The sequence below is a fragment of the Pseudopipra pipra genome, chromosome 3 (assembly GCF_036250125.1).
Source record: "Pseudopipra pipra isolate bDixPip1 chromosome 3, bDixPip1.hap1, whole genome shotgun sequence".
In the NCBI taxonomy this organism is placed as follows: domain Eukaryota; kingdom Metazoa; phylum Chordata; class Aves; order Passeriformes; family Pipridae; genus Pseudopipra; species Pseudopipra pipra.
This window is the reverse complement of record NC_087551.1, coordinates 109957325-109973499: the sequence shown is the minus strand read 5'-3', so window position 1 is coordinate 109973499 and position 16175 is coordinate 109957325. Positions and strand designations below refer to the sequence as shown.

At 43.9% G+C, this 16175-nt stretch overlaps 1 protein-coding gene across 6 annotated transcripts in view; it reads right to left on the bottom strand.

Moving 5' to 3' along the window:
- Positions 1 to 1539: 1539 nt before the first annotated feature.
- Positions 1540 to 16175, bottom strand: part of EVA1A (eva-1 homolog A, regulator of programmed cell death) — a 212955-nt gene continuing 198319 nt past the window's right edge. For 5 of the 6 annotated variants that reach the window (XM_064650679.1, XM_064650684.1, XM_064650681.1 and 2 more), the window contains 3 exons: positions 13977 to 14141; positions 10144 to 10317; positions 1540 to 3005 (listed from right to left, as the gene is read on the bottom strand). In XM_064650679.1, coding sequence (XP_064506749.1) covers positions 2635 to 3005; positions 10144 to 10317; positions 13977 to 14141 — 710 coding nt within the window. In that variant the 3' untranslated portion in view covers positions 1540 to 2634. The remainder of the gene's footprint in view (positions 3006 to 10143; positions 10318 to 13976; positions 14142 to 16175) is intronic. The other variant, XM_064650680.1, reaches the window with a different exon arrangement.

Sequence of the window (16175 nt, the reverse complement as noted above, 5' to 3'; positions counted from 1 at the left end):
ATTGCACGTGCTATGAAGGCAGTGAGACTACTTGTGTTACATCTTCTTACCTAGGGCAAGCTTGGGATGGGCTTGTCTGCTCAACTCTGCTCCTTTGTATTGCAGACTTCATCTGGAAGATTTACAGCAGCACTAGCAATGCTAAGGGAGAACTGCTCATCCATTTGTAACTCAAGTTCTGTTGTGATTTACATTTGAAGCAGATATTTTAATCCCTCGGATGCATATCAGGTATACTCAGATTTACCACTGTTGCTCTTTCCTCTGGTCAAAAAAAAATCCTTTGGGAAAATCATACCCATAAATCCATTCATTTATAACATTTTTAAAATCAGTTTTGCAAGCTATCTCCCAGGACACAGCACTCTAAATCTGTAAATATGCTGTTCTTTAGTCACCAAGGCTAAGGACCTGTATGGTTATAGGGGAAAACACATGGCCAACAAAACTGATCCCTCTGACCTCACCCCATCATTTTGCTCCTCAACACCTTCAGCAGAGTACAATCAACATTCCAGCTAAAGCACCTGGCGATGGGAATCAAGGGCTTGGGACCTGCCTCCTGCTTTATTTCTAAATATTAGCTGCAAAATTACATTCCAGTCCAATACTGAGTATTTCCATTTGAATCTTCATGGCACCAGGACCCAGAATTGCCCTGCAGTGCTAGAATTGCCTTCCCAAGTGAAGCCACCTCTCATCAACCAGTATGACCAGCTGCAGTTACTCAACTTTGTTCTCACCCTGCAAGAGCCAGAAGTAGTAGTTGTGGGCACTTCAGATGCAGCTTTCCTTAGCCAGGGAAAGAGCCCCATGGTGATCCCAAAGAGCGCCAAGAAGGCCCCTGGTGCCAGGGAACAGTCCCACCATGCAGCTGTTTGTCACAGCACATGAACCCTTACAGCCCCACTCAAACATCCTCAGTTATCTTGTGCTAAGATCTCCTTAAGACTCAGGGAAAGCTGTGGGTAGTCAGAGCTTTTCATCTTTATTTGCACTGTCAGCATTTGGTGAACCCTTAATATATATATGTTATATATATAACCCTTAACATGCCTATTTAAGAGAGAGGAGCAAACCCAAAGTCATGCAGGCGACAGCAGTGTCACACAGATGTTAAAAACAGCAAGTTCTATGACTGAAGTGATGTGAACTGGCACTTGGGAGTGAGCACAGTGGTGATATCCCATGGAATACTCCATGGGACAACTGAAGAAGCACTAAAACATTGCACCTTTTCTTGCATATGTTTTTTTTTTTGGTTCATTTAGCATTTGCTTCTGGCCCAGCTATGACTTGAGTCTTGGGGATAGGTAGGCTTTAGGATGGCCCCTTGAGAACCACCACACTGCTCAGCTGCTCCTGCCCATGTACACCACAGAAGTGGACTGATGGGCTGTAGCCAAAGAAAAAAAGTGCCTTCAGTTTCCAGCATGCAGAAAACATCAGACTTGATTGCTTGCAGAGGTGTGCTGCTCTTTTAAAGCATCTCCCTCAAGCAACACTTGTGCCAAAACCGAGGATGCAAATTCAAACCCATTGAAGCAAACCAGAGTTTATTTAGCATTTATTACCCATTTTGTTGTCATATGTGACTTCTTCTGTCTTGATTTTTCCTCTGGTAAACACAGACCTTTTATTTTTTATTTTTTTTTTAATAAAATATATAAAACATTGTGCATTGCTATCCATAGGAAAACTGTAGTTTAACAACAACAACAACAAAAAGAATAAGGCACATTCCTGTGCAGCATCTTCAAATATATATATATATATTTAAAACAAAACAAAAAGAAAACCTTTTTCAACCTCTTTGAGGTTGTTAACTTCTCACCAGTCACTGACACATCTCTTATATTACCATAATTTCACTGTTGGAGGTGGATTGGGTTGTGTTTGACAGGGGCCAGCAGGGAGAACAGACTCAAAAAAATAATAGGATTTTATCCCTGAGGTGTCAGTAAAAAAACTAAATGTTCCCATTGAAAAGGAAGATGAAAAGACAGCCATAAATAACTGAATACACTATGGCGAACATCCAAGCACCGAGATGATTTCACGATGGAAGAATCCCCCTCCCCCCCACCCCGCAGTTCTTAACAAGTCATATTTGCTGTTGGGTTTAATCAGGGTAATCTCATGGCTTCTGAAGTCACAAGACAATCCGTCAGGATGCACTTCCCCCTCCCTCCTCAAATCATCTCTCCAGATTTGTCATTTCGTTCATAGTGCTCCCACAGTCCTCAGGAAAGGGAAACCAAAAAATCCTAAATGAAAACCAACTCCTGGGAGACTTCTCTCCTCAGCCAAGAGAGGAGTACTCATATTGCAGCGTGCTGAACACCATATCTCATGTGGGAGGACTGTAATTGTCACCTTCCTGCCTGCTACTAAGAAATGAAGTTGGCAACCACCTCTGTTGAAACCAGAAAGTGTCCGTGAAGAGGGGTGATAGCAACATGTCAGGGAGAAGGAGATGGGGAAAGCTTTATTGCTGTCCATCCACACCACTCCAGGTGGCACACCTGATAGGAAAAGGGGATACACCCACAAAATATTCTGCCCCCCCCCCTCCTCTATCATGTGTGGAGCAGCCCCAGGGCGTAGGGCAGGACAGTTGGACTCCCAATCACTTTAGTAGTAGCGGTTGAGACTCCTGGTCCCTGGGATGTCGGGCTGGCCGTTCATCCAGATCTCCCGGATGATGCGCTCCCGCTCCTCCAGCCGCTGTGCCCGCTCCAGCTCCTCCGCCGAAGTGAAGACGTTCATGTTCAAAGTCCTCTCGAACCTGCGGTGCCTGCGGGCAGACAGGTCCGAGGTGGTGTCCGAATCGTCGTCGCTGTCACTGCTGTCACTGTCGCTCTCCCGCTCCCGAGGAGGCTTTTTGGAGGAGGAGCGTTTGCAGTCCGTCCGGCAGGACACCCTGAGCACCAGGGCCAGCAGGGTCAGGACAAGTCCAATGCACACTCCGGAGACAAAATACAGAGCAGCCCGCTCGGGGTTTTCTGGCAGGAGAAAGGAAATGGTGGTCAAGAACAATCCTCAAAAGAACAGAACACACACAGCCTTTCCATGCTCACACCGGGCACGGTCTCTGGAGGGGCAGAGTTTCCAATGACTGCTTTTACTTCTATGCCCTTCTTTGCCTCCTCCCCCTGAGGGAATCAGGAAGGAGAATTTAAACGGTAGATTTGCTGCCAAGGCATTTGCCCACATGCAGAATGTGGGTTTGCTGCAGCCATGTCTTGGAGTTGTCTGGAAGGCAAGTGAGCAGTCCATGGAATTAAAAGCTATTTCTCATGGGGTTTTCACCAGCATGCTGCACACCCAGCAGCAGGTAAGTGCATCTTGCTGTCACATCCACTATCTTCATAACAGGCATAAAGATGATTACAAAACTTTATATGCTCTCTGTGCTCTGGCCCAGCTGAAATGGGAGGCTTGGCAGTATGGAAAAAATGCATATTATTTATTCATAGGTTTCATTTGCTTATCTAAGGCAAGTGTGCTGGCTTCCCGCCCAGACCACCAAAAGGTATACCTGTGCTCCACAGGCATAGCTGGAGTCAGTGCACTAACAGGATGAATCCTGCATAGCCACATTTCTGAGGTGATATAACAGGACTCCAAAGGATCCACAATGCTTTTCAAACTAGGCCATCTTGTTTATTTACCACATTATTTTCTTTTTTTTTTTCCATGGGACTACTTGGAAGTGTAATTATCATAAATGTTGTAACTGCAATTCCTCTGGGCTGAATCACCTTTTTTATAGGCACACTAAATGGCTAAAGGTGAACCCAGCAGAAGTGCCAAGGCCAGCTCTACTCTGCAGTGTCTGATGAGTGTCCTGAGTTGAAGCATGGAGTCAGTTCCTCAGATGAGTTTTATTCCCTTGAACTGAGTGATGGATCTGTAACAGCTCCCATCAGCTGAGAGCCTGACATTTGGCCTCAAAAGACCTCTGTAGCTAAAAGACTACACTCTACTTTCACTTCCCCCACTGTGTTTTTAAAAGCTGCCCTTTCCAGCTGGTCTCCTTAAAGTTTGCAGAAGGTGAACTGGAGACTATTTGGAGATGTTCAAAACTCAACAGGACAAAACCCTGCTCTAATTTCAAAGCTGGCTCTAAATCTGAAGTTAGTCATGTTCTGAGCAGGAGGTTAGACCGGAAGACTCCCAGAGGCCTCTTCCAACCTAAATTATTCTCTAATTTTGTGGTCAGAACCCAAACACTGTTTCATGTACCGTTCAAGGCAGTGTGTAGTTTGGTGTCTGGATGTGCTCACGGAACAGTTACAGAGACAAAACAGCTTTGTGCTCTTCACTTCTCTCCCAAATGAATCTCAAAGGTGACTGACAGGCCAAGGTGAAGGAAGATGTCAAGATAGTCTGAAAACTGGCTAATAAAACATAAAACTGATGCAAGAGTGGTTGACGTGGATGACATGGGAAAAAAATCAGGCTGAACAGAGGGAGAAAAAAGGAGGAGGAAAGTGCAGCAGATACCTTCAGCAAGCCCAAAAAGAGAAAGAGGTGGATCAGCCTCCTGCAAACTCTGCTGTGACACAACAAATTGGACACTAAACTGAATGTGCCAGTGGGCTCATGAAGAGGAGGTTGAAACTAGATGATCTTTAAGGTTCCTTCCAACCAAACCATTCTATGAAATGCAGCAGTAGTTAGTTGGAAAGCCAAGTAAGACCAAAGCCAAAGGTTTTAAACTAAGATATTTTGACAAAAGTGAGACAGCCAAAATCCAAAGGTAAAAGAGAAGATACCAGAGCAGGCATGAAGGATGTGCCAACGACCCCTGCAGTAGCCTGGCAAGTGAAACCCTTGCTCCAATGAAGCTAATGGCTACCCTGAACTCAGGGGGCAGGACTCAAATTAAAACTTCAGCCTTGTTTGTGCAGTAGCAAAGCTGTTGCTGCTGTCCATCTGGTCTTGTGTGAACAGTGAAGAAGTGGCTTAAATTTCAGAGATTTGAAAACTCCAAGGAAAGCAGAATCACTCCTGATGACACTTTTACTTCCATGTGCAATGTAACTGAGGACGCTGAGGACACTAATCACCAAGGTCCTTTTGCAAGTAGCCCTAAGGAGGGCTCTGGGGACATCTGGAGCTTGGGAGTTTGAGAAGAGCAAACAAGCACAACTGATGTGCTTGTACTGGAAGGCGCTGGGTCCACCCTGCCTTGGCTCTGCCTGGTTGACAGGACACCAGGCACACTTTCCTGAGTACCACGTTCTGCACACACATGGGCTTAATTTGGTTGCATTAGTTCCACTGCTTGTTCCTTTAAAGCAACTCATAAAAAAAACATGGATAGGAGCCTGAGACACAGACACATGCAGTTTCTGTGCCCCCGGTTTTGCCCGCGTCCTGCTTTTCCTTTCTCCTCCACACTTTTTTTTTCGTGCTACTGTATCCAGCTCATGAACAAAATTCACTTCGATTGCTACTTAAGTAACCATCTTTCATCCCCTGCTCGTGCTTGTACTACAGCCCTTCATGCAGCACGATGGTTGTAATTGAATCTTTGGGCTCCAGTGGCATTTATGAGCTCCTACAGCTACTCTGTCAATATCTGAGACACTGTCTGGATTTCCTCACAAAGCTATAACCTTACATTCAACTGCAGTCTTGGCATTTATCATACGTACACTCCACTTGCACAGCAGCAGCATCTCTTTTTTTTTACAGCAGAAAGAGCAACTTAAGCTAAAAACCATGGGCTCAATCTGCTTTTTCTCAGTTGAAGTAGCCAAGTCAGCAATAGCCTAGATTTAGCAGTTTGACGGTCCATAAGTGATTTTGAGAGCCTCCCCCATTGCATGTCCTACTTGCGAAGACCAAGAGGGGCACCCTCTTCAGCAAATGGATGCTCAGCAGCTTCCAAAAGCTCAAAAGTGGGTCAGATTCATCATATCAACACTGAAGCTCCTCAACACACTCATTATACTTGAAAAAAAGTTCTTTAAAAGTGCATGGACATCAGTAGCAGGAATTAACATAATTCTGATATTTATTCATATGTGTGTGTGTGTACACTCATTAACACATAGATTTTAACCACTGTAGCTTTTCCACTGCTGTGGGTGACAGCTGAGAGCTTCTAGCAGGACCCAGCTGCCATCAATTTCTTTAGCTGGGGTTACCTTTCCCCTTCCTTGTCTTTCTCTTTCTTGGTTGAAAGCATTGATGAAAATGTCACTGATTCAAGCCTGAATTTAATCCATGCAGACAAATATATATGCTCTATATAACCCTCTATACAAAAGCCACCATTTTCTAGGGACTTAAACTGGCCAAAAATTAGAATCACATTTTATTTTATTTTTCCAACCAAACCAACAGCAATTACAGAGCCTATTTCTTGAGGGCTAACAAACTGCTGGGAGCATCAGCCCAGACTCTCATCAATTCCCCAGGAAATGCCACAGGCCAAGGTTGTTATTGCTATCATAATAAATTGTTTCAATAAATAAAAAACAATCAAGACATTAACGCTGCTGGCTTCCTGTGATGGCTTCATGCATTCTGAAACCTCAGTTGGGAGGAAAATTTCAGAGGGCCCCCAGCAAAAGGTACAGCATTAAGCATGGCCAGACAAACAGTAGGAGCAATATCTTCCTGGGAACGCCGTTAGCCCCACAGGCTGTTAAAATCCCCTTGTAGAATAGAAGAAGATCTCCAGGAGCCCCTTATTAATAAGGCTCAGGCCAAGCAGTCTAAAAGTTGGAATGATATCTCCTGGGTTGTATTTTAGAAGCCCCTTGTTAACACCTCGGCAGCAAAGCTTTGTTTATGGAAGAAGAATAAAACAGGGATTTGTGGAGTTTTCCCTCCAACCACTTCATCCTGAGTGCAATGACAAAACTGGAATAAGTCCCTTGCCCAAAAAGGAGGCACTGGAAGAGCTCTGATACAATTTGAATGTTTAATATTTACAAAAGCATGAAGAATGGTTCTGCTCTTGCTGATAGACTGTGACTGCAAAGACTGTTCCAGCTGTCACTGAGACTGGTGAAGTCTTTCCAAACACTCAGGCAAGTTTTGGAACAGGTCCACAACAAATAACAGGTCTGAGGTTTGTAGGCAGAGATTGCATCCAGTTAAAAACCTAATTCTATAATCAGCTTTCAAATTAAAGCTATGTCTGAGTCTTGTGCAAGACTGAACTCTAAATAATGTTCATCTGTTTGATCAGCTACTAAATTCGCTCCTAATTGACACTGTTCACACTTTCTCCCTGTTTCTGAAGAAATAGATTCTGGAAGCTGGGATAAGACTAACACCTAACTGGCTTTGATACCTAACCATGATGACAACTGCAAATCAAGATTCCAGCAAAGAAGTTTTGTTTCCTGCTGTGCTGTGATTTTTACTACTCAGTTGTCCATATGAACGTTCCCAACTTTTATATGGGAACATCAGTCAAAAAAATGGTGGAAATGAGCACGGAGGCTTTCACTAGTACTGGCACTTCTCCACTCTGTGCACCACAAGACTCTGCATGTGGAAGTGACCAAGCCTGCAGACTCTTCATCTGCAGCTGCCCACCCAGAACTGCCATTTTGTGCTGAAAACACGGACAGCACTGAGCACAGAAGTGATCCCACCATTTGTGGATACTCTCCTCAGGCTAAGAGACAGCCCAGAACCAGGAGGCAGGAAAAGTAGCACAGTGGATCATCTTTTCAAGCATTCACTTCACCTATGAAATAGGTGAAGCTCATAGCTTCTTTTTCCTGCAGTGTGTCTGAGGGTATCCACGACCCTCTGCCACAAGAAAAAAAACAGTTTTCTATGTTGCCCCTGCCTATTTACAATTTTCTTCTGCAAGCTCCTGTTTTGAGCCAAAAATCATGACAAATCCATCATTTCTGCTAAAAGCAGAGGGCTAAATTACATGTAGCAGATAAAGAGGGTTTAGGACACCTGCTGTTTCAATCCATGAGGAGGTCCATCAATTATTTTTGTAGTAACTAACAAACCGAATATATATATCACTGAGTCTAAAACCCATCTAACAGCCATGGTTAAGAACATCGAAAACAGATGATCTTCAAGGTTCCCCCTTTTGTGATCCCAAAACATTCTATGATTCTACGATACACTGGAAAACACAAGCAACCAGCTCCTGAACTGAGTCATGAGGTCTCACTTCATCTATGTGACATCCAGTGAATGTGAACTCAGTACAAGGAGACCACATCATGAGAGGGCAAGCAACAGCAAGCAAAGCAAATCCCCCAGCAATAAGACAGTTAAAGTTGTTTGTGCTACAGTAAAATCTAGAGGCTCCTTCCAAGACTGACACCTCAGGAAGGGGAGGTGCCCTAAAAAACCAACACAGAGTCAAAGAGTTCTGCTGTGATCAATGAAAGCAAAGTCCACGTGGGATGGTCAGCAGCTCTGAATCATAGTCCCAACTGACCCTGACCATAAATCCCACAACCTTCTCTTGCCTGTTACTGTTCAGATGGGGAATACGATATTAAGAGCATTTTGTTTTATAGTAAGGTTGGGAATGCAAGTATTTTCATGTCAAAAAGTGGCAGCTGGAGGTAAGGGAGGGAGAAGTGCATAGGACAGAAGACTTCTTCAAGGCTTGTTTTTTGTAATTTTTCCTTAGAGAAACCCACGCAAGAAAAAAATACACCCTACTCAGCTATCTTCTGTGAACACCACTAATTCCACTCAATGTGCCGGATTCTTACAGGTGTCATGAAAGGATGGATCTTGATGACACCACTGGATGTGCAGAAGAGCAGAACTTTGTATAACCACTCATGGTCCTTTTAGAATGATGCTTCACTAAGTAATGTGCAGAAACACTTACTACTCAGTGACTCCAAAATGCGAAGCCCAAGTTAGCTGCTTCAAATCCAAACATTTGTCTGTAGCAGCATGGCGGCATCTCAGCAAGATCAAGAGCAAGGCACCAGGATTGCACTAGTATTTAATGAATTAGCAGGACTGAATGGCACACAGACACCCAAGAAAAAAGTGACCAGAGATAGTATTTTCTGCCTTGAGAGGCTATTTACACAGTCACCAGGGCCTTCCTTTTGGGAAAGCAGCAGAAATTGGCCTGAAATATGCTAAATTAGAGCATTTGATGCTATTCAGCCAGTGCTCCTCTATCCTCCATTTTTTGGGTTAGTTCCTTCAACTAATGTAGGCAACTAGTGTAGGCAATCCCTACTGCTGACAAGGCATCTCATGCTGTGGGAAATATTTGCAGTCTATCACCTGCCTCTGCTGTCCTGTCACTACCAGTGGTACCAACCCCAAGCACTCAGTAGGGCACACAATCTTTATTTCATAGAATCATAGAATGGTTTGGGTTGGAACCAATCTTAAAGCTCATATTGTTCCAATCCCCTTCCATGGGCAGAGACACCTTCCACTAGACCATATTGCTCAGGGCCCCATCCAACCTGGCCTTAAACACTACCAGGGATGGGGCAGCCATGACCTCTCTGGGTAACCTGTGGCAGTGCCTCACCATCCTCACAGTAAACAATTTCTTCCTAATATCTAATATAAACCCGCTCTCTTTCAGTTTAAAGTCATTCTCCCTGGTTTTATCACTTTTCTTTCACCTTTTAAAGTGAATCTTTTTAGAAGACTGCTCCTCTGTTACTTGAAAGATATATGTGGGTGAAAGATAAGGAAATCTTACTCTAAACTAAATTTAAATATTCAATTAAGTAGATTCTCAAGTTACTTCATCTTCACACTTCTACTGAAGATAGGCCAAATTCTCTTAAGCAGCGTAATGTTCTGAGTGCTGCTTATTTTCCAAATTACGGGACAACAAGCTTGCCTCCCTGATGAGCCAGGCTTTGATCTCCAGGAAAATGAAGCATTAGGAATAATACCACATGTAAGATTACATTGTACTTAACTGCAGATGAGAGCAAATCCAGTGGAAAGCAGAGCACAATAAACTCTGGTATATATACTGCCTGCTAGAGCTGCCCCGGTCAGGTCTTTCAAGGGAGAGTTTGCAGAGAGATGAATGAAATACGTAAGCAGTTCAAAGAGGCAGATTTAGCCTCAGGTGACTGCAAAATGAGGGTCTTCAAAAAGCTTGCAAGAGCCCAGAGAGATGGCAGCCACAAGACCTACCTGTGATGAAGGCATAGGCTGCCAGGATATTGCTGAGCAGGGCCATCTCCGTGCTGACGCCCACAGGCTCCATGCTGCTGGAGAGCACTGGCGGTTGTGTCTCATCCACAGGAAGCAGGAGAGGGGTGTTGTCTAGAGGGTAGAAAGTGGCAGATCTCCCTTTCTTCTTCTCTGCTTTGAAACAGAAATGGAATGAGGAACGATGAACGTGACCCAGCCCTACCCTGCCCTAGCCCCACCAGGTCAGCATCTGTGTTCAGAAATCTGGAGCTGCTCAAGAGCAAGCCACACAGATTTGCCCTTTTTTGGGGGGTAGCTAAACCTTCTCAAGTAGCTTCAGCTGAGCACATATTCTGCCTGCATCCAGGCATCATCTTCTCTCCCCCATCTCCTGCTGTTTCATGTCACCACTTAGACACACCCACCTACGCTACAGCAAATACATAATCAGGTTTCTTTTCTCTTATGTAAATCAAAGGAGCCTTTATCAACAGTGGGTTCAGCTAAGCTTGTAAGGAGGACTGGGAAACACAGGCAGAGCCAGCAACCCTCTGCCAGTGCCGCACTGTAGTGACCCATCCACACCTGGCAAACAGACGGGCTTTCTCTCCAGCCTTTGTGGGGAAGGGCAGACCTTGGTTTATGACTTCCTTCAGAAGCCTGCTCATATTGTATTTCACCTAGACACCATTTCCCCTTTGGAGAGGTGAGTGAACATGGGTTAATGATTTGATTTTATTTGTTGAAGACTGAAGCTAAGGAGGCAGCTCATTCCAGGAGGCTCAAAGAGACCCTTTCAGATCTTATCACCTCACTGTTGAGGGCTCCCTGCACCTTGATCTGCAGGCAGACACCCCCCTACTGACAAAACACTAATTGTTTTCAACACAGGAAAAAGTCAGTGCAAAGGATGCAGCTCTGTCATCCACGTGAGTGTTTAACTGCAGTTATTACAGAATTTCAGGCTCCCTTCCCTGGGTGTCTAGTTCCGAACAAAAGCAAGCATCGCTCTGTAAAATCACAGACTTGCACCAGGCTTCCACTTATCTGCAGGTATTAAATTCAGGAAACTGCCAGCTCCATCTCCAGTGGTGCCACCAGTGCCATACATACAAAGGCATTCTGTCAGCAGTCATGATGCGAGATGGTCTTTGTTCATTGGTTGCCTGATCTGTCTCCTCTCCCTGCAAACGTCACCTTCAGCTTCCCACTGCAGGTGCCAGGAAGCGGCTCAGCCCAGGGAAGCAGCAACAGAAAGTGAGGGGTGTCAAACAGAACAGGTAATACTGGATGGAGAGGGACTGAGTGCATGAACGTGCATGCTGTGATGCCAACTCCTCATCTGCCTCAGAGGAGAAGCAATGGGGATGGTTGTCCAGGTGTCACTGTAAGGGATCAGCCTGAAGGAATGTGGGTGCTGCTGCATCTCTGCCACTGAATAGCTGCATGGCCTTGGGAAACCTACATGTTAAAGGCCACCAAGGTGTTAATGACTGGCCTTCAAGCAAAGTTTTTAAACATGGGTGGCTCATATCCCAACGGATAAAATATTCCAAGAACCTGTTGCTTTAGGAGACTAGAGATCACTCTGCAAATGGAGGCAATGGGACACAGAAGGTCAAGGGTACATTCAGCAGGAAACCAATAGCAAAGTCTTAAAAAAATCTTTCAATTCAGATGTAGGCACTAATGTGCCCTCTAATCTTTCCTTTATTCTCCCTGTCCAGTAAATTTGTCTGTACTAGTGGTTGAATATTTCCCTACCACTGTTCCAAAGAAATCCACAGAAGCAGGATAAATATTTCATTTCTAAAAACTGAACCTAAAACATGGATAATTCAGAGGAACTCAAGTAGCACCATGCATCTAAACTTAGGCAATGGAATCCTGCTATTAGTTGAGGGATATCCGAAAGCCATTCAGCTCTCCCTGTAGCAGACACTTAAAGCTTGATGTATTTGCTCATACATAGCCATCTAAGACACCCCATGGAGGACATCCATGTAGAGATAACAGGTATGATGTAGGGGAAACTCTCACCCTTCTAGAAGCCAGGTAAACACCCCAGGTCATCACAAATTACACATTTATATGGGGATAACTGATCTTGCCTGAGATGCGTCCTTACTGAGGTCTGGCTCTGAACTGGTTAATTCAAAATCCCTTCACAATAAATGAAGGGCACCTCCAGGACATAATCACATATATATTTCATAGCCATATGTCAGATGGACACCTCTGCTAGGTATGATGCATCCCTTGTAAACCACACTGTGCAATAATAGTGTATTTAAGACACTTCTCAAGTGAGACATAGAAGAACCTTTTTTTTTTTAACTTCTAACTTATCCAAAGAAGAGATGCAATCAAACCAGTTTTTAAATGAATACTCATCTGCATACACTAAACTCCAGCAAAGAACACCACAAAACCACAGAACTGGTTTTATCATTGGCAGGATTGTACAAGCACAGACATGGAAGACAGAAAATAACTGGACTTATGCAGAAGGAAAAAAACAAACACACACAATTTCACAAGGGCCATGTGTTGCTACACTATGTGGTTCCCTGGCCCCACAAGTCACTCCAGGACCATAATAGAATACATCTCCTTTCCTCCCTGCTAGCTTGGAAAACTTGTCTATGCCTAATCAGCTCACTACTACTGGTTTTCTCCTCACCCTTCTTAGCTGTTCCCAGTCACTTGAATGGTTTCTCCATGAATTTACACCAAAGCTGAGCAAAATTATTTCAGCCAGCAATAATTTGCCCAACACCACAGTATAAACACAGGAGAGGTTATTCATGATACCAGGCTGACTTTAGCAAATAGTTTTAATAAGAGAAACAAAACAGAAAATGTCCAAGTATTTGCTTTGTTATTTTTCAAACATTTTTTTAGCTTTTAATTTCAAAATGACATCTTTGTTTGAAAAGTAGTGTATATTTTGAAAATGAATGAATAAACAATGTGAAAACTAAATAAAAGGTGTCATTTATTGAAGTGAAATGTTTAGATGAATGAAAATGAGTTCAGGATATCTTTTTTCTTGTTTAAAAGTATCTCCAGGATCACAATATTTATTTGGTGCTAACTCAAAATTCTTTTCCTTGGCAATTTTTCAGTAAGGCCTCCAAAGGGACAAATTTGTTATTGTCAGTTCTTAATTATTTGTGGATTGACTATCCAAGCTGCAGATTAACATTGTCAGGAGTGTAGACAGAGACAAGGCAGCTTAGCCCATATCCACCCTAGAGTTGAACCTCTGGGAGCACAGGCTGGAAATTTCAGTAGTGTCATATACTATCCATTGCACGTTGGGAAACAATGCAAACCCACTGAGTAACCCAATACACGCTCACCTGTGCTTTTCCCTTATTCATACAGCACCTCTTCCTTCTACTCACCTATCCCTACAGATACCTGAGACTTCATTCACATCTCTTCACTTTGCATTTTATGAAAATAGCATCATATTTCAAAGCTCAGTTCAAAACTTCTCCATCCCCTGTGAGGCAGCTCTACTGTCTCTGCCCTGTGTGTTTTTTTTTCCTTTGCCACTGTATTAGACAGGTCTGCAAAGTATTTCTGTGATGAGTTTTGACATGCATGGCCACGACTGCTATTTCAGGAAACTCAGCGTTTCTTGAACAGTTTCACAGTTCACTTTAGCCCGTCACTGATCACAGCTCAAAGCTTCCTTTCTGACTGTGACATGGATGGGGTTTAGGTACAATAGAGAAATCCAGGAGACAGAAATGAGGAGATAGAAAGGAACAGTTATCACAACACAGTTAGGTTTGGGGCAACATCACAATAGTCACAGCTACCTGGGAGAGCTCGTCCTATACTGGAAGGAGAGACATCAGAAAGGAGCACTCCGTCCCCTATAACATTGAGATCAAACACTCTTGGCTGCAGTGGAAAATGTGGCTTCTGATATCCTTGGTAATTGGTTGGTCTTGGCTGAGTTTCATGCAGAAGCTTCTTGGGAACTGAAATAGAGGAGTAAGAAGAGCACAGTTGTTAGAGTGAGTTATTTCAGCTGGTCACAATGAGAATTGTCACATTATGCTACAGGCTCAGCTGATACTTAATTACACCATGTGCAGCCCAAACAGACATTCATCTTCCACTATGATGAATGCTCTCCAAGTGCCAGCACAGAGACATTCAATGAGAGAATGCTGGAAACTATAAAGTGATTAAGATATTGCTTATTTACAATTAAGCCTTGAGACTAGGCTAAGGATCAGATTCAGACATTTTATTTAGTCACACATCTTAGAAACTTAAATGCCTAGTAAGACAGACTTTGGCCTCAGCCCTAAGCTTCAGAGCACTTCAGGAAGACATCTCTATTCCTACCATGACAGGGTGCTGGGCAGGATGCTCTATAGCAGTGGGAGCTATAGGCTATGCCTGAAACACTGCCTCTCTCCAGCCATGAAGTTGCTGGCTCAAGCCTCAACATCAAAGATTTCTGTCCACTCCAGATTCACAAAACCAGACTCTAGAGGATGCTGTTCACATGAAATCATAAAGCTTAAATCATCCACCACAAAAGTAAAAAATCCCACCTGTAAGAAACGCTCCCCACCCCGTGAGATCCAAAATACACTGTTCCCCATTGGGCTTTAGGGCTGTAAGTAAGCTGCAAAAGGCCCACTCCCACCACGCTGAGGAGGGTGAAGACTCAGCTAATCACTACTGCTCTCAGCGTTTTGTCAGCCATGGCATTAGCAACATGCGGGCAAGATGACAAGTTAATATGTGACAGGTTTTTTTGGACATCTCTGGTCTCCTCTTTGGACCAAAGCACGCCTCAATAAGAGTATTTTCTCCTCCTCGATGTTGCAAGACCAGTTCTTCAGCTGTACATCTCAGGTAAAGAAATCAAAGCCAGTGTACCTCCAGGTACACCCTCTGAAGGTGAACCCACACAGTAAATTCACTAATTTCCCCCATAGGGACAAAGCACAGAGTCATTTACAGAGCTGAACCAGTTCTCTGCCTCAGCCACAGCCAATACCTCAGGCTATTTCAGAGCAAAGTGCTTCTCCATACAAAGAGAAGAAACACGTATACAGGCCATTCTGTTCAGAAATCAGAGGAAGAGAGTGATGAAAGACAAAAATAAATTAAAACTTCCAGAGCAGAAAGATTTATTTCCCCATCAGTGACTATATACTAATATATACATAAAAGCAGACAACCAAGACTTAAGTGTGTTAAAGACACAGACTGTTAAGAACCAGGCACAATTTCAGTAGACCAACATGAACCCCAAGAGAAGGTTTCTGGGATGCTCATCTCCCCTTTCTCCAAGTCTAATGGCACCAACCTCTCTCATTCCAAGCTGGCTGCCACCTCCCAGTGCCTCAGTTGTCCCATAGCTCCATTTGGGATCATACTATCTCTCATCTCCACTCTTCACGGAGGCGTTAAGAAGCATAATTAAAAATGCAAAGCACTTTGAGATGCTTGGCAGAAGCATGAAGGAGGGTTGGAAAGAGTGCAACTCCAGAGCAGAAAGGAAATTCCTGCCTGCCCCCTGCAGCTAATCAGCTGCCAGACTGGAACAGGAGATTTAATCATGTCCATTAAATTTGCCTGCATCACCCACCACATTACTACTGGTGGGTGAGGTGATCCAACCACCTTGTTTACATTATGTTCGACTTACTGCCTTTACTGAGGCAAAGAAAACTGTAACTAGATTTACAGACTGACCTCCTGATTTAGGCTGCCAGGACATCAGCCTTGAAGTTTTTGCATTATTAGTAGAGTCATGCTAGGTCAGGAAACAGACAGAAAACCCCTCAGCTTCTGAATATCAAAGAGCTGGCACGGCGGTTTCTAGCGAATCCTGAACTGGCAACTGTTGGAAGGCAGAAAAAGAAACACAACCCTTGGTAGGAACTAGACAGGAGTGAGGAGGATACCTGTGCCAGGGAAATATCAGAAAGTCTGGGGAGGAGGTGAGTAGAACAGAGATTATCCAGCAAACCGTAAGCAGGAAGAACTGC